At 38.9% G+C, this 19278-nt stretch overlaps 1 protein-coding gene across 1 annotated transcript in view; it reads right to left on the bottom strand.

The window, feature by feature from the left end:
* Window positions 1-376: 376 nt before the first annotated feature.
* The window catches only part of TMCO1 (transmembrane and coiled-coil domains 1), a 43966-nt gene continuing 25064 nt past the window's right edge, over window positions 377-19278 (bottom strand). Inside the window, 2 exon segments of the mRNA NM_001132497.1 lie at window positions 377-4313; window positions 18956-19100. Of these exon segments, the coding sequence (NP_001125969.1) occupies window positions 4215-4313; window positions 18956-19100 (244 nt within the window). The 3' untranslated portion in view covers window positions 377-4214.

Below are 19278 nucleotides of genomic sequence, written 5' to 3'. Positions count from 1 at the left end.
TAGAAACCCAAAAACCCGGTCTCACCATTCCTAGTGCTCTGATCACAATCTCCAAATGCCATTTTCCAGTAAAGAGGAAACAAGCCTCTTTGGAGAAATTGTTGTTTTCAAGTCATGCAGGAAATACACAAGATGAGCCTTAGAACATCTTGTTATATCACTTAGCAAGGATGCTACCAATGACAATGAGGGTCATGCAAGTAGACTCAGGAGCCAAATGAAAGAGGCTCTCACTGGCCAAAAATGGGACAATTTGAGCATTCATAAGAGAAATAGCTTCAGTGGACTGAAGTACATCAAATGTGTTTAAATGCATGAATTGCTAATGACATACACATTAATTATTCACTATTGGAGGATGTTAATAAACAGCTCATTTCAAAGACCAAGGAGTTAGGCATTTATTCTTAACTTTCCCCCAAAAAGTAGATGAGAGGAAGTTCCTATTTAGAGGTATTTTAGATCATAAATGAAGGAATACTAGAATTAGAATACCATCACTTTTAATATCTCATTAATTAATAGATCAAAAGCTGCTCACATTACAGAGACAACCAATAGTATGAAAAAACCAGCATGCTATCACCAAAATCCAAACTAAGAAAAACTCTACAAGGTAAACAACACAACTTCTTCAACAAATATATTGTAAGAGGGCAGAGGGATGCTGATGAACCAATAGGCGAGTGAACCCCAAACCTGCAGCTTCGGCATCATCTGGGAATTTGTTAAAAGATGCAAATTCCCAGACTCCGCAGCAGACTTACAGATCACCAACTCTGGGGTGGGGCCCAGCAGTTTGTGTTTTAACAAGGCTCTAGTGATTCTGATACACTCTAGTTTGAGGACCACAACAATTGAAGAAATTTAGGATGTGTATCAGCTAACTGCAATATTCAGTACCTTATTCGGTTCCTGATTCCAAAAAACTGCAAAAATTTTTGACATCTGTAGACAACACGTTATATTAAGGAATTGTCCATTTTCTTAGGTGTAAAAATGGTATTCAGATTATACATATTTTTTAAAGCCCTGAAATATTTACAGATAAATGATAAGATTTGCTTCAAAATAATACAGAAAGGGCAGAAGCAGGTGGGGTTACAGATGACACAAATTAGCTAGGAGCTGATAATTGTCAAAGGTGGAGGATGGGTTACCTAGGTGTTCTTTATTCATTCTCTCTCTTTCTCTCTCTCTCTCTCTCTCTATATATATATATAAAATAGTGTATATACATAATAGTATATTTTTGAGATTTTTTTCATTCTAAAATTTTTTTAAAAATCAAACTAGAATAAATTAAAACAAAAGACTGTGACTTAAGCAGAATTAATCTAAAAAAAGAGAAAGTATATAGTACTTTTACTTAAAGGGCAGTATTGAAATACATAAAATAAGTATAAATAGTCTGAAAAAAACCTACTCCATCCCAGTTTGTGGCAAAATGCTTTTGTTTTAGAAGGGGGATCTAGAAGCTCTATCAATTGTCTGATGTCATTTTAAGTAACTGGCCCCATTGGAGAGACCGACTTACTTGGGAAGAGAGAGGCCCAGTCTAGTCAAGGGCATATGAATACCTACACACATTTGCTTTCCAATTTCCAAACTAGCTTAGCTTTTAGAATGTAACCTGTTAATAAACTCAGGTTTACTGTCATTTTTAAAAGTTTACTACTTTAGCATATTATGATTGCAACCTGAGTAGACTAATGCAGATATTAGTAATGGCTGTTTTTCTTCCCTAGACAGGAGACAATCCATCTTACATAGGGAAAATAACCAAATTACGTGTTATGAGAGATGTTCAGAGGCCTGTCTTGAAATGTCATCTCCAATGATCTGGTGATGCTGTGGACCTAGAGTGTCATCCAAATAACTAGTCTTGAAATTTCTTCAGGACAAGAAATTTTAAAAAACTAATTGTGAGGCTGCAGTAGCCCTTAATAACTCCTTGAATTTAATTCTTGTGATAGTTTTATTTCCTCTGTAATATATCTTTATTATTGTGCTTTTAAGAACAGAGTGAATATACATAAGCAGAACATGTTCGGAAAAAAATTTAAAAAAATTTTAATGAATAGGGTGAATAGATGTAATCTCTCCTTTTTAACTTCTCCCTCTTATTTATTACTTACCATGGAGACATAATTTGTATATGAAAACCTGGTCCATAAGAAGTCTGATTAGAAAGCACCAACTTCAAAGCCTCAGGGTATGAGCGATAGAGTGTGCTATACATTCTCACTTTAAAAAGGTGATGGCAGAATTTTGAGGATGGTTTCATGTTTTATTTTAGCCATTTCATATTTGTCATTATTGTTATTATGAGCATCATTTTCTTCATTATCATTCAAATTATTATTTTGCTTAGAGTGGTCAATGATATGGAGAAAAGACCATTAAAAGTCATTACCATCCATTATCAGACATCCTTCTGATAAAAGAAGTCTCAAAATAGGGACTTCTGTTCCCTTTCATCTGCTTTTATTGAGCTCCTGCTGTGTTTCCACCCACGTTGACTACTTTGTAATAAAGAGAACAAAAAAAAGACAAAGTCCAACTTTAGAGAGCTCACACACTCTAGTTGAGGAGATGTGATGAGAAGAGAATCACCACATACCCATGAGGAGGCTGTAATATAGAGCTTGACAGCCTGGACTATTAGGCTTTACACTGGTTGAATTCAAATCCTGACTGCCACTCAATAGCTCTGTGATGTGGAGCAAGTTACTAACCTCCCCTGCCCCAGCTTCCTCATCTGTTAAATGAAGGTAAGAACAGTAATTACCTTGCAGGGTTGTCTTGGGATAATCCTTAAATTAGATAATCCATAAAACACTCAAATTTATCCATATATTCATCCATATATTTTATTTCTCTGTTGACCATTGTTTCCTGTATGCCATACCTTCACCTTGGGCAGATCTTCTTTTTTGTCCTTGGAATATAACCTTTAATAATTCAGTTCTCTTAGTTTTATACGTGTAAACATGTCTTTATTTTGCCTCCAATATTGTACATAAAATTCTAAGTTGATACTTATTTTCCTCAGCACTGAAGATATTTTTCCACTGTCTTCTGGACTTTATGGTGCTGATAAGAAAGAAGTTTGCTGTTGGTTTAACAATGATTACTTTGAAAATTATGTGTTTTTTCTCACTGGTAGAATGCTCACATTTAAGTAGACATTTGATGAATGTGCATATTTATTGATAAGACTCCACACAGGACTCCTAATTCCATAGATTATGTGGGGAGGATCATGGTACAAACATCCTTCTCCCTTATGAAGGGGCATGGCAGAAAATGAAGGCTATTGTGACTAAAAGGAAGCTCTGCAAGATTAACAAAATATAACTATAACCTTGTCTCCAAGGGAGATCTAAGAGTGCCCCCACAAGAATCTGAGAGACTGTAATAGGATATGAAGAGAACAGCTGAGGACCCTCATTTTTATTTATTTATTTATTTATATTTAATTTTTTTTCAGACATCAGTGTTACTTGCCAAGACCCTCATTTTTAAACTCTAACGAGTTATTACGTTCCTTTCCACTCTTGCTTTCCAATTCCTACACAAGGACAACTCTGTATTTTGAGTATATGCGTCAAGTATGGCAAAAAGTACAGTACCTTAAAAACTTTTATTTTAGTCCTTCCTGGCCCATGCTAAAACTTATATCTAGAAATACGGCAAAACAAAATGAAACAGATCTCTCCTTGTACATAAAACAGCTAAAAATTTGGCCTCTTTATTGATCTTATGTCATATATTTGGCTTGAAAAAAACAACAACAACAACAAAACAAACAGTTACAAGGGTTATACAAACTAAATTTTTCTTCTAAATCTCTAAATGCTCACAGAGAGCCAACTTGCAGGGCATACACAGGGCCTTGAGAGTCGGTCCCACAGAAAATACTTATGTAAATGAAACAAGAAGGATGCTATTTGTTTTTCATTACATAAACATCACCTGAACTTAACTAATCAATCCACTTATTTGATAAAAATCATCTAGGACCAAAAGCACTATCAAGTTTGCTGGCTGCCATTTTCACTCTAATCATACCCAAAAGGCCTAGAAATAATTCAAAACTAGAAAGAGGCCCAAGTAGTAAGGCTACCTATGGCTCTTGCTACAAAACAGTTGCCAGTCTGATGTGTGTGTGTCTAGAAAGAATGATAGAAAATAAAGAGTTCTGCTTGAGTTCAAGAGAACTTCCCAGAAGGAGGTGGTGGGCCAAGAAATCCACCTGCCTGCTTGGTGGCGGCTCGTGAAGGGGCAAGGCCGAGAATCTTCTGAATGTTCTGTGAAGAAAGCATAGTAAGGATTGGGTTTTAATATCAAATATACAGAAGATGTGTTTTATGTAGCTCTCAGGCAAAGGGAACTCATATAGATTAAAGGAACCATTATGACCTGCAATAGGATGATTATCACTTTTTTTTTTTTTTTTTTGAGATGGAGTCTCGCTCTGTCACCCAGGCTGGAGTGCAGTGGAGCAATCTTGGCTCACTGCAAGCTCTGCCTCCCGGGTTCATGCCATTCTCCTGCCTCAGCCTCCCGAGTAGCTGGGCCTACAGGCGCCCGCCACCACACCTGGCTAATTTTTTGTATATTTAGTAGAGACGGGGTTTCACCGTGTTAGCCAGGATGGTCTCGATCTCCTGACCTCGTGATCTGCCCACCTCGGCCTCCCAAAGTGCTGGGATTACAGGAGTGAGTCACCACGCCCGGCAATCACTATGTTATTTTTAAAAAGGCCTACAATGTAATGAAAATCATAGAACAGTAAAAGCCTTCCTTACCTGATGAGACCTTGGTCTACTAATGAAAGTGGTTGATTTTTTTCGAGTAGAGAAACATAAAAGGAGATAATTTTTTTAACAAGAAGCATATGAAGAATATTCATTAGCTATTTCTTATGGGTGTTTTCTTTGAGTACGGGTCTGCTGGCTGGATTTGTCATTACTGCACTGTCTATAATTTTCAGTTTTGGCCGGGTGTGGTGGCTCACGCCTGTAATCCCAGCACTTTGGGAGGCTGAGGTGGGTAGATCACTTGAGGCTAGGAGTTCAAGACGAGCTTGGACAACATGGTAAAACCCCATCTCTACTAAAAATACAAAAATTAGCTGGGCATCGTGGCATACGCCTGTAGTCCCAGCTACTCGGGAGGGTGAGGCATGAGAGTCCCTTGAACCTAGGAGGCAGAGGCTGCAAGAGCCAAGACTGCACCACTGCATTCCAGCCTGAGCAACAGAGTGAGATCGTCTAAAAAAAAAAAAAAAAAAAAAAAAAAAAACAGTTTCAATTTCTTTACAGTGTTGAAAGTACTCAGAAACCTGCAAACCACTCTGAGTTCAGAATTCTCCTAAATGTTCAGCACCCTGTCATCTTTTTCCATTGTTTCACCTACATCTAATGCAATTTTTTAAGAAACTCACTTTTATACTTTTATTCAGTTTTTAAAAATGTATTTTGTTCTCATAATTCTTTTTTTTTTTGAGATGGAGTCTCACTCTGTCATCCAAGCTAGATGACAGTGGCACAATGTCGGCTCACAGTAACCTCCGCCTCCTGGGTCAAGCGATTCTCCCTGCCTCAGCCTCCTGAGTAGCTGAGATTACAGGTGCCTGCTACCACAACCAGCTAATTTTTGTATTTTTTTTTGTAGAGAAGGGGTTTCACCATGTTGGCCAGGCTGGTCTTGAACTCCTGACCTCAGGTGATCCGCCCACCTCAGCCTCCCAAAGTGCTGGGATTACAGGCATGAGCCACTGCACCCAGCCAATGTAGCATTTTATAAGAGGAAAAAAACCTTAGAGATCCTGATTATTCTTGCCCAATTCCTTCATTTTATATTTGAAGAAACTAAAACTCAGAAAGGTATGATGGATGGCTTATCCAGAATTACAAAGCTAAATTAAGAGCACAGTTAGAATTTAAACCTGTTGTGTTTTGACCCTTAATCTAATGGATTCTCTTACACAGTAGTTTCTATATTCAAATTCTGCTCTTCAGAACAAACTCCATTCTGTGGCAGGCAGGTTTGCATGCATTAAACTATTCATCCAGTAGTTACTGAGTACCTACTGGATATAAGATACTGTGAGAATATCCATAACCAGGCTTCTCTACAAGCATACACACCCTCAATCCTTCATCATGAAGAATGATGACTACTATGGATAAGAGTGTGTATTGAGGTAACACTGTTAGAATACAACAGAATGTTTAAATATGGAGGACATAACTTTAAGGACTCATCTAAATTATATTTACCATAAAATATTTCAGTACATACATTCCACAACACTATAGCTCATTAAGAAGACATCTGAAACAAGTGAAGAAAAAATCAATTGTTAGTACATTAGGATACTTATCCTTAGCAAAGATGGAGAATGATTGGACTTTGTATTTCTTTTTCTGAGACATGGTCTTGCTCTGTCACCGAGGCTGGAGTGCAGTGGTGTGATCACAGCTCACTGCAACCTCCACTTGCCAGGCTCAGGCATTCTTCCCACCTCAGCCTCCCGAGGAGCTGGGACTACAGGCATGCCACCATGCCCAGCTAATTTTTGTATTTTTAATAGAGTTGGGGTTTTGCCATGTTGGCCACGCTGGTCTCAAACTCTTGGGTTCCAGTGATCCGCTCACCTCAGCCTCCCAAAGTGCTGGGATTATAGGGGTGAGCCACTATGCCCGGCCTACTTTGCAATACCTTTTTTTTTTTTTTTTTTGAGACAGAGTCTTGCTCTGTCGCCAGGCTGGAATGCAGTGGTGCGATCCTGGCTCACTGCAACCTCCGCCTCCTGGGTTCAAGCGATCCTCCTGCCTCAGCCTCCCGAGCAGCAGGGAATACAGGGGCGCATCATCATGCCCAGCTAATTTTTTGTATTTTTAGTAGAGACGGGGTTTCACCATGTTGGCCAGGATGGTCTCGATCTCTTGACTTCGTGATCCGCCTGTCTCGGCCTCCCAAAGTGCTGGGATTACAGGCGTGAGCCACCGTACCCGGCCTGCATTACTTTTATAATAAAAATAGCTCCTTAAAGCTCGCCTCTAAAAAACCCATTACACAAAGCAGTAAAAAGACCAAATGATGTCACTAGTTTGCAATTTCTTTATTTAATTAATATTTCCTGAGCACCTACAATGTATTTAGCACTAAGCTAGGCATTAAGGGAAATTGCTTTAAAGATAAAATTTGAAACAGTAAGACATACAGAATTAGCTGCTGATAAACATATTTGTCTAGTTAACAAATACAGTAATATAGCCTAGACAAAATACACAAGGGATTCTTGCTCAGTTATTCTGAAGGGTCAAATAGATGAGTCCTTATCATTTTAGAGATTAAAAACCAATGTAAAAATGTTGGATGCCCTTTATAGGTTTACCGTGATTTAAAGAACATGATTGAAAAAATAAAAAATAATATTTTGAAGAAACGAGAAACTGAACTTGTAGCCTGTTGAATTTCATTTACTAACTCAAAATATTTAAATGACTACTGAGGGTAAGCCACTGCTCTAGACGGGAATATCTCAAATAGCAATAGCAGCAACAAAAAAGTGTTAAAAATGAGACGCTTCAGTAGCCACAGCCAAAGTACATGGAAATCCAGGCAACTCTATACTTTCCTTTACTCTATACTTTCCTTTCCTTGTGGCTCTTGCCACAGACCCGTTTTGGGAACACTAAATTAAATGTATCGGTGTTACATTACACAAGTATTTGTATTTTAACACAAACACTCTGCATTTACTGCATGTAATTTTATCCTTTAGTGAAATTCTAAACTAATCTGTTTAAATTCCTATAGTCTCACAGGTGAAATCTAGGTATTCCATTTTTCTCAGATTTCCCCTGCTTTTCCATCAGTGAAATCTTTTCCCCTAAAACCCATGTAGGAACTAAGTGATGGTCTCAAGATTCAAGAGCCACAGGTAAAAGGACCAGACATCACTAATATCTCTACAGTAGTAACATCCTACATTTCTACACACTTTAAAGTTTGCAAACAGTTAGTTCTAAGGACTAGATAGTAGTCCTTAGTTATCCCTGCTGTTGAGATGAGAAAGTTGATGTAGGGAGAGGTTACAAGTCAGAAAGTGAACTGATATAACTCAAAGTGCAGTTTTCCTTTATTAAGCCACCTCGCCACCTCTCTGTAACAGACTGTTATCTTAGGAATAAAAAAATCACATAAAGAAGTAAAAAAAAAAAAAAAAAAAGGAATAAAAAATTGTGTAACAGGCCTATTTTTTAAAAAAATCACAATTATGCTGTTAAATGAGCAAATATGGTTTCTCTCTCTCTCTCTCTCTATATATATAAACATACACATATAAAATATAGTTGCTATGCAAAAAACCCATAGAATGTACAATGCAAAGAATGGACCCTAACATAAACTATGGATTTGGGGGTAATAATTATATGTCAGTGTAGATTAATCAATTGTAACATATGTACCACTCTGGTGGAGAAAGTTGACAGAGGGGTGTGCTATGCATATGTGGGGGCAAGGCATATATATGAAATCTCTGTACCTTCCGCTCAATTTTGCTGTGAACCTAAAACTGTTCTAAAAAATAAGGTCTATAAAAGGGAATATAAAATATTTAAGAATATATAGTAAGATAACAGTTGTATTAATAATAGTTGTATACTTTTTCTCATATCTTGCCTTCCCCAACTTTTTGAAATACTGCTAAATGGAATACTTTTAAAATAAAGAAAAATATTCCTGTGGGTGCTATTTTAAAGTGAAGGTCATAGTATGAAGCTAAAAAAAAGAATAACAACAATAATAATGGTTAACAGTTACTGAGTACTTACACTCTGCAAGGCATTGTTCTAAGAACTTTATATGTATGTCCTCATTTAAATCCTCACAACTTAATAAAATGGACATTATTATCCTTGCATGTAGATAAGAAAAATAAGATACCAATGGTCAGGCTGTAATTCAATAAATACTCACTGAATACCACACTGTACAGCAGGCACTTTTGTATATATTATCTCATTACATCTTTCAACAATCTCATCCATTAAACTTAACCTGACTGCTTTCCTATAATCTCTCAATTTTTCCTTCTTTCTTGAGGTCAAGTTTTCAGGCCTTGTTAATTAGCAAGATTTAGTTTAGAAATATGCATTTAGGCCAGGAGTGGTGGCTCACACCTGTAATCCCAGCACTTTGGGAGGCCGAGGTGGGTGGATCATCTGAGGTCAGGAGTTCGAGACCAGCCTGGCCAACATGGTGAAACCCGTCTCTACACGTGCCTGTAATCCTAGCTACTTGGGAGGCTGAGGCAGGAGAATCATTTGAAACCCGGGAGGCAGAGGTTGTAGGAGATTGCGCAGCTGCACTCCAACCTGGGTGACAGAGCAAGACTCCATCTCAAAAAAACAAACAAACAAAAGAGAAATATGCATTTAGCTAAAAGATAGGAGTTTTAATATATAATAAAGATGCTATGAAAGAAAATACAAATGCAAAATATAGTAAGATGCAATCAAGTTTTGGAAAAATGTAAAACAATTATTTTGAATTCCTGTCCAGTCCTGTGTAACAGGGTAACAAATGAAGAGTGTATACCCAGAAGAGAAAAAGGAAAAACATTTTCCCATAATTGTGTCTTCTATTGGCAGGAAAACCAGAAAAATACAAACACAGGATTTGTGTTCTTTCCTCTTTACCATGATTAAGAACCAGTGATCAAGAAAAGGAAGTTGTTGGTTGCTAACTGGATATTTTCGGAAGACCCAGGTCAATGGCGATAAACACAGTCTGCTGAATTTTATTCCTTAGTCATTTAGCTAAAATAACACACCTATGGCAATCCTCAGTTCACTCTGTTAGTTTCTCTGACATCTGGCAACCAGTCTTCACTTCCAATTAATTGAAATATCTCATTAATTCCCACAATGTAATCTTTACTCTATCAACAAAGCTGTATATAAAATCTAATCACTTCAAAACGACCCTTTCCAATATTACCAAGGCTCTCACATTATATCTGACTAGACTATTTGGGAAAAATAATGTAGAGATTAAATATTTACTAAAAAAACCTGACGGTACAAGCTTGGTATCGCTGAAATATTATTGGGTTAGCAATCAGAAAACTTGGGTTACAGTGCTGACAAACTAGACAATAAAACAATAGGAGTATCTTTTCATTTTACCAAATCTCAATTTCCTTACTGTTAGAAAAAGAGGGTTGACTAGATCAATCATTTTCAGACCCTTAAAGCCTTTAATAACTCTTATTTTTAATTTTTAAAATAAATTTCTATTCTTTTTTTTTTGAGATGGAGTCTTACTCTGTCGTCCAGGCTGGAGTGCAGTGGTGTGATCTCAGCTCACTGCAACCTCCACCACTCCCGAGTTCAAGCAATTCTCTTCCTTAGCCTCCCAAGTAGCTGGGATTACAGGCGCCTGCCACCATGCCTGGCTAATTTTGTATTTTTAGTAGAGACAGGGTTTCACCATCCTGGCCAGGCTGGTCTTGAACTTCTGACCTCGTGATCCACCTGCCTTGGCCTCCCAAAGTGCTGGGATTACAGGTGTGAGCCACCGTGCTCGGCCCATCATTTTTTTTTTTTTTTTTTTTTTTTTGCACACAATTCACAGAGATTAACAGAAGCCTTTTGAAAAATAAAATGTGATGTATAAAAGCCCAATACAGAAAACAAATAAAATAGGGTAGAAAACTGAAGCTCCTTCTGGGTCCTTCTTAACACATATCTTATAAAGTGGAAATAAAAATTCTGAAAGATAAGCACATCAAATCTGCACTAGAGTAATGTCACTACCTTTGTAATGATGAATGAATATTTTCTGTCTTAGGTTGATCAGAGGCCCTCTTTGTAATAAAGGTCTTTTCTGCTGGGGTCAGGAGTTAAGTGACAATCTCTTTCTCTCCCTCTCACTTCCTCCTTCCTTTCCTCTTTCTCCCGTATCTTTCCAATGAAAATGTCCCTAGATCTCTTTTAGCTCCTTCTTTGAGGATCAATCAAGGAGAATATTCTGAATTTTAGCTTAGTGCAGAAAGACAAAATGTTTTATTTTTTGAAAATCTCATAATGGAGGGCATAACCCCAGTCGGCACTGTGAAGTGTCTAAAACTCAGAATAAACTACAATCTTACTGGTTTGAAGAACCAAAAAGCAAGGTTCAGGAAAACCACAGCTACTGAAAATAGAAAAAGAATCCTGGAAAACAGAGAGACAACAAAAAAGGAGCCTCAAATTTTGCATATAAACTCTGCCCTCAAATCTCTGCTTAATTTTTTTTTTTTTTTTTGAGACAGAATCTTGCCCTGTCACCCAGGCTGGAGTGCGGTGGTGCAGTCTCAGCTCACTGCAACCTCCACCTCCCAGGTTCAAGCGATTCTCATGCCTCAGCCTCCTGAGTAGCGGGGATTACAGATGTGCACCACCATGCCTGGCTAATTTTTGTATTTTTAGTAGAGACAGGGTTTCACCATGCTGGCAAGGTTGGTCTTGAGCTCCTGACCTCAAGTGATCTACCCGCCTTGGCCTCCCAAAATGCTGGGATTACATGCATTAGCTACCATGCCTGGGTCTGCTTAATTCTTAAACTATGTGCAAGGCAGCCTATAAGCAGCCCAGTTAAGACTAAAATAACTGACCTGAGACTTCAGCTGCCATCTACCACAAAGGAGAGCTTGGAGTTTGAGTGCTGCGATGGTCTGAATGTTTGTGTCCCTTACAAATTCATATGTTGAATCCAAACTACCAAGGTGTTAGAAGGTGGGAACTTTGGGAGGTGACTGGGTCATGAGGGCTCTGCCCTCTTTAATGGGATTGTCCTTTTAAAAAAAGGTCCCAAAGAGCTGCCCTGTGCCTTCCACCATGTGAGGATGCAGACAGAAGGCACTCTCTATGAACCAGGCATGAAACAGGACCTCACCAGACACTGAATTTGCCTTGATTTTGGACTTCTCAGCCTCTGGAAGAGTAAGAAATAAATTTCTATTGTATATGGTATTTTGGTATTTTGTTGTAGTAGCCCTAATGGACTAAGACAAATGCCAGGTTAACTGCCTGCCTAAACAAAAATATCAACACTTCTTCCAAAGAATGAAAGAATCCAGAATATCTTCAACCTATCATTTACATTATCCAGGATATGATCCAAAATTACTAGATATATCAAGAAACTGGAAAATATACTGTTACTTAAGAGAACAGGCCGGGCGCAGGGGCTCACGCCAGTAATCCCAACACTGGGAGGCCGAGGCAGGTGGATCACCTGAGATCAGGTGTTTGAGACCAGCCAGCCTGACCAACATGGTGAAACTCGGTCTCTACTAAAAATATAAAATTATCCAGGCATGGTAGCGGGCACCTGTAATCTCAGCTACTCAGGAGGCCGAGACAGGAGAATCACTTGAACTGGGAGGTGGAGGTTGCAGTGAACCAAGATCATGCCACTGCACTACAGCCTGGGCGATAAGAGCAAGACTCCATCTCAAAAACAAAAAACAAAAAACAAAAAAAGAGAACAGGCAATTGCAGTCCAAATTCCAAATGTTAGAATTAGCACACAAGGTTTTTTTGTTTTGTTTTTGAGACAGAGTCTCACTCTGCCGCCCAGGCATGAATGCAAAGGCGCGATCACAGCTTACCTCAAACCTGACCTCCAGGGCTCAAGCAATCCTCCCACTTAAGCCCCCATAACCCAGCAGCTGGGACTACAGGTACATGCCACTGTGCCCGGCTAATTTTTGTATTTTTTGTAGAGACGAGATTTTGCCCTGTTATCCAGGCTGGTCTTGAACTCTTGGGTTCTTGGTCTTGAACTCCTGCCTTAGCTTCCTAAATGCTGAACAGGCATGAGCCAGCACACCAGCCCAGCAGACAAAGTTTTTAAAGCAGCGAAATAATTATGGACATAAAATACGGCTCATAATATATTAACAAACAAGAAATCTCAGGAAGGATGCCAAATAAAGCAAAAATTCTGAAACTGAAAAATATAATACCTAAAATTCAAAAATCATTGGGTAGGCTTAGGGTTAACACAGATTAAAGGAGTCTGTGAACTTGAAGACAGATCAACAGAAATTATCCCATCTGAAGAACAGAAAAAAAAAAAAGATTTAAAAAAATTCAACATAGCTTCAGTGTCCTGTTGGACAATACCCAAAACGACTAATGTATAAGCAACTGGTGTTCCAGAAGAAGAGAGAGAGAATGAGGCAGAAAACAGTTAAAGAAATAATGATTGAAATTTCCCTACATTTAATGAAAACCATAAGTCCTAGCAGGAAAAACTTTAAAAAAAAATACTCTAGGCACATCATAGTCAAATTTCTGAGAACCAATCTCAAAGAGAAAATCTGAAAGTAGCTAGAGGAAAGTGACATTGCTTACGAGGACACAAAGACATGAAGCACGTTTCAGAAACAATGGAGGCCAGAAAATAGTGGAAAGGCATTTAAAATGCTTAAAGATTAAAACAAACAAAAAAGCCAAACCAGAATTCTATGTCCAATGAAAATATCCTTCAAGAATGAAGATAAAATAAAGATATTTTCAGATAAATGAAGATTAAGAGAATTTGTCACCAGCAGACTTGCACCATAAGAAGCACAAGAAAGAAAAATGAAATTCCTTAATGCTATACCGTGAGGTAAAGATTCAGGCAATCCTTCTCAGTGACAAGCTTCACTTCCTGTTACAGCCCACCAACAGCTCTAGATTCAGTAGTCCCTATATCCATTACAAACGTTCGTGCCTCCATGTTTCTTATGCCAAGAACACTTAAGATTGGAAAGCTGCCAGGGGTTCAGCACTTTGGGAGGCCACGGCGGGCAGATCACTTGAGGCCAGGAGTTTGAGACAAGCCTGGCCAACATGGTGAAACCCTGTCTCTACCAAAAATACAAAAATTAGCTGGGTGTGGTGGCATGCACCTGTAATTCCAGTTACTCAGGAAACTCAGGTGGGAGAATTGCTTGAACCTGGGAGGTGAAGGTTGCAGTGAGCCGTGATTGCGTCACTGCACTCCAGCCGGAGCAACAGAATGAGACTCTGTCTCCAAAACAAACAAACAAACAACAACAAAACAACCGAAAAACCAGGCCTATTTCTTTGCCAATGGCATTCATGAGAAAATCATGGTACATGAGTTTCTGAAAGCCTCATATTCTGACTATTCATTTCACAGGCAAGCATAGAGTCAATTCTTATGTAACCTAAGATCTTAAAAAAGCAAATAAAACAACAACATGTAACCTAAGATCTTAAAAAGCAAATAAAACAACATGTTGAAATAGCAGGCTAATACGGATTTTAGTTCAAAGGAAGAAGTATATATTCCATGGTAACACTTCAAATGCTGTTAAGGCATTTCAGACTGGATATATTAATATGTTCATAATTCTCTTGTGCATAAGCTAACAGTGAGTAATAGGTAGAGAAACAATTTACAATTAATAAAACAAAAAGTATAAAGGTAGGTGACTTCTGTGATTTTTCTAAGCTTTAAGTATTTCAGACTATTTTTGTTTTTAGAATTTAAGTAATAAAATTATCTTCCCAAGATGACTATCACTCAGGATGCTGCAATAAGTAGTTAGAATTCAACTGGGATCTTGGGGAAGACAACTATATACCAAAAGAACAGATCCTTCAAATACAACAGTTTTACATTAGCTATGCAATACTATAGTCCTTATAGACTTTTTTTCTCATGTGTATCATGCTCATGCAGAGAGAAGGCACACTCTATGAACCAGGCAGGAAACAGGCCCTCACTAGACACTGAATTTGCACAGACCTGGACAAGTGGAAATAAAAAGTGTTAGTATATATCCTCCTTAACTGAAAACAAACATATGAAAATTTTTTGTGTTTTTTGCTGCCCACCTCCCCCTCTTTTTTGTATTCAACAAGCATTTTTCAGTAGGCTGTACCAGTCTAGGATCTGCAGATTTTCTTATTTTAACTTAATAGCATATACCGTACACTTCGGTTCTCCACAAAGTCTAAAATATTTGCTATCTAGACCTTTACAGAAACAGTTTGCTGATCCGCACTGAAAATGAGCTTTGCATTCCTGATAAAATCAACTGATACACAACTCATCACATTTTTAGAAATAATTAAAAGGAGTGTAAAGACCAGCTTGAGTTGAACTTCCTAAATAATTTTTTTTTTTTTTTTTTGAGACAGGGTCTGGCTCTGTTGCTCAGGCTGGAGTGCAGTGATGCAATCTCGGCTCACTGCAACCTCCACCTCCCGGGCTCAAGCAATCTTCCCACCTCAGACTCCCAAGTAGCTGGGACTACAGGCATGCACCACTATACCCAGTTAAATTTTTGCATTTTTTGTAGAGATGGGGTTTCACCATGTTTCCCAGGCTGGTCTTGAACTCCTGGGCTCAAGCTATCTGCTCGCCTTGGCCTCCCAAAGTGCTGGGATTACAGGTGTGAGCCACTGTCCCTGGCTCTAAATGATAATTCTTAACAACATTTATTTCATTTTGAAAACTCTACAGTTTTAGATGGTGACTTTTTGGTGCATCTAAAATTACTATTGATCCATCAAAAGTAAAGTAACAAAATCTGCCTGAAATTAAAACAGAATGGGGCCGGGCATGGTGGCTCACGCCTGTAATTCCAGAAATTTGGGAGGCCCAGATGGGTGGATCACCTAAGGTCAGGAATTCGAGACCAGCCTGGCCAACATGGCGAAACCCTGTCTCTATTAAAAATATAAAAGGTTAGCCAGGCGTGGTGGTGGGTGCCTGTAATCCCAGCTTCTTGGGAGGCTGAGGCAGGAGAATCACTTGAACCCAGGAGGCGGAGGTTGCAGTGAGCCGAGATCGAGCTATTGCACTCCAGCCTGGGTGACAGAGTGAGATTCTGTCGCAAAATAACAACAACAACAACAAACTCAGAATTGCTCTTTGTTGCTTAAACTGAAATATATACATCGTGGTTTTTTTTTTTTTTTACTTATTTATTTTTTTGAGACAGAGTCTCGCTCTGTTGCCCAGGCTGGAGTGCAGTGGCGTGATCTTGGCTCCCTGCAATCTCCGCCTCCAGGTTCACGCCATTCTCCTGCCTCAGTCTCCCGAGTAGCTGGGACTACAGGTGCCCACCACCACGCCCAGCTAATTTTTTTTTGTACTTTTTTAGTAGAGACGGAGTTTCACTGTGTTAGCCAGGATGGTCTCGATCTCCTGACCTCATGATCCGCCCGCCTCGGCCTCCCAAAGTGCTGGGATTACAGGCATGAGCCACCGCGCCTGGCCCGTTATATCGTCTTTTATTAAGATGTCAACCCAAGCCACAATTTTAAAATTTCAGACTTGACAAATTAAAGACCAATATCCCACAGAGATCAAAGGATCTGTGCTAAACCAAAAGAGATCTGTGTTGTCATTACCTTGGCTTTCACTAGGATAAACTCCTGCTATGGTTTGAATGTGTCCCCGAAAAGTTCATGTGGTGGAAATGTAATCCCTCTGCCCTCATGAATAGATTAATGTCATTATCACGGGAGTGGGTTCCTTATCACGAGTGGCTTTGCTATAAAAGTGAGTTCTCTCTGGTTCTCGCTCTTGCCCTCTCACCATGTGATGTCCTCCACCATGTTACAATGTAGCAGGAAGGCCCTCAGTAGATGCCAGCACCATGCTCTTGGCCTTCCTGAAGAACTGTGAGCTAAATTATCTTTATAAATTAGCCAGGCTATGGTATACTGTTACAGCAACAGAAAATGGGCTAAGGTAGCCCTATTACAGAGACCATTTCAAAAATTTAAGTATATGCCTCAGCTAAGCAAGAGTACAACCTATTGGTGGACATAATCATTTAGCTATTCAACAAACACCTCAAACTCAGCGTGTCTTCTAACCAACATACTCTTCTTTCTTCTATTCCCAGCTCTTAGTGAAACTAGTCCCCATTTGGTCACCAAAATCAAAAACCTGAAAGTCATCTTAGTTTTTCCTTTCTCCTTCACATTAAATCAATAACTAAGTTCACCTGGTTTCCCCTTCTATTTATTTCTCAATCTTGTCCCATTCTTTTCATCCCTCTTTTCACTGTTATAGTTTATAACATAATGATTTTTTGCTAGACTATTATAATAGTCTTTTGATATGTCTGAATTTTAGTCATGCTCCTCTTATAGCTAATCTTCACAACGCAGTAAGTGCCAGAAAATATGTGCCAGAAAAGGAAGCCTTGAAACTTGATTGCGTTTAAAAGGAAGAAGAGGGAGGCATTCAGAAATAAGGAAAAACAGAAGCAAAAAGTACATCTGAGTGAGTGTAACATGAAAACTATTAAGCAAGCCAGAATGTGGGGATGTGATAGGATATGAATTGGGAAAAAATATTAAGCAATACAATGACAAAGGTCTTGGTGAGCCATGAACTATAATTTGATTTCCCATTGATTCTCACATTCCAGGGTGATAATGGTTTGAATCTGTGTCCCCGTCCAAATCTCATGTCAAATTGTGTGGTTTAGCACCATCCCCCTTGGTACTGTTCTTGTGCTAGTCAGTGAGTTCTCACGAGATCTGGTTGTTTAAAAGTGTGTAATACCTCCCACCTCTCTCTCTTGTTCCTACTCTGGCCATGTGACATGCCTGCTCCCCTTCTGCATTCCACCATGATTCTAAGTTTCCTGAGGACTCCCCAGGAGTTCAGCAGAGGCTAGCATCATGCTTCCTGTACAACCTACAGAGCCATAAACCAATTAAACCTCTCTTCTTTATAAATTACCCAGTCTCAGGTATTTCTTTATAGCAATGCAAGAACAAACTAATACACAGGGCAACCAAAAATCTTCTGCCACAGACAGTATTCAGAAGGAAGGGAGAAAAAGAGAATCACTTGTGTATCAAATACTGAAAATTTTATGTTCCTATTTACTGCATGTGCAAATCTTTCCACTACAAAGCCTGCCGAACGGCAGTATGTTCAGAAACTGAATAATGCCCTAAAATAAAAATTGTTCAGCCAGAGACCTTAATTATCCCCCCGCCCCTTTTTTTTTTTGAGACAGGGTCTCGCTCTGCTGCCCAGGCTAAAGTCTAGTGATGTAATCAAGTCTCACTGCAAGCTCAAATTCCCAGGCTTTTGTGACCTTCCCACCTTGGCCTCTAGGGTAGCTGGGACTACAGGCACATGCCACCATGCCCAGCTAATTTTTAAATTTTTTGTAGAGATGGAATCTCACAATGTTGCCTAGGCTGGTCTCAAATTCCCAAGCTCAGGTGATCCTCATGACTCAGCCTACCAAATTGCTGGAATTACAGACATGAGCCACGGCACCCAGCCACCTTTTCACTTTCATGGTCCCATCTCGAAAGCCACTTCATTCTCTAAACCTTTCTGCCTGAAACTTTCCCCACTAATCGAATGTTATAGCTCTCTTCCGGGCCTTCATAACCCTTTTACTCCTTAGTTCTCACTCTTTTTCACTATGAATGTCAAATCACCAAGTTGGCCAAATGTAAATTCTATAACCTAAACTTTATCTCAACTGTGAATAACCTAAAATCACCACATTGTTAAACTTACTTGTGCTCCTGAGCTGCTAAATGGTGCTGGTATATAATGAAATGGTACTGGGAAGACCAAACCCACTCTCTACTTTTGTAGCTTTAGGTAGTTGTAATAAAGAAGGAGCCTGAGAGCTCTAAGAATGGGATGTGGAATCCATGTTTGGTTTTATCACTACTTCTCATGCCTAAGGATCAGTCATCTAGACCTACAGCCATTTAAAATGGCTTTTGGAAGATACACTGAAATTCTAAAATGAGCAACTGAAAGAACTCAGGAACAATGGGTAAACATTTCTACTATTATAAAAGTAAAAGCTAATTGGTATGACAGCAAGGAAAAATATACATATTAAATGGTAGATGTGATCACTCACCTGTCGAATTGACATAGTACAGAGAATATACAGGAAAATGAAGGAACAGTCCGTGGTGTCATCTCCCAGCAGATTTCGATGAGACAGTCCTTGGATGTAAGAAAGAGGGGTAAAAGGAAGCTTTGCCACCACTCTACCATCAAATCTAAAAGAAAAAAAAAACAACAAAGAATTGTTATCTTTGGAAGACTGACAACTTTCTTACTTCCAAAGAAGAATCTGGGACAGAAATAGAGCTTTAAGTCTCTGATCTCTGAAAAACAAAGAGAGGGTGACATGCTAAAAATACACATGAACCTGATGTACCGCGATGTAAGGAATAG

This window comes from Pongo abelii, chromosome 1, assembly GCF_028885655.2.
Source record: "Pongo abelii isolate AG06213 chromosome 1, NHGRI_mPonAbe1-v2.0_pri, whole genome shotgun sequence".
NCBI lineage: Eukaryota > Metazoa > Chordata > Mammalia > Primates > Hominidae > Pongo > Pongo abelii.
The sequence above is the reverse complement of the archived record's forward strand: the minus strand, read 5'-3'. Positions and strand labels throughout refer to the sequence as shown.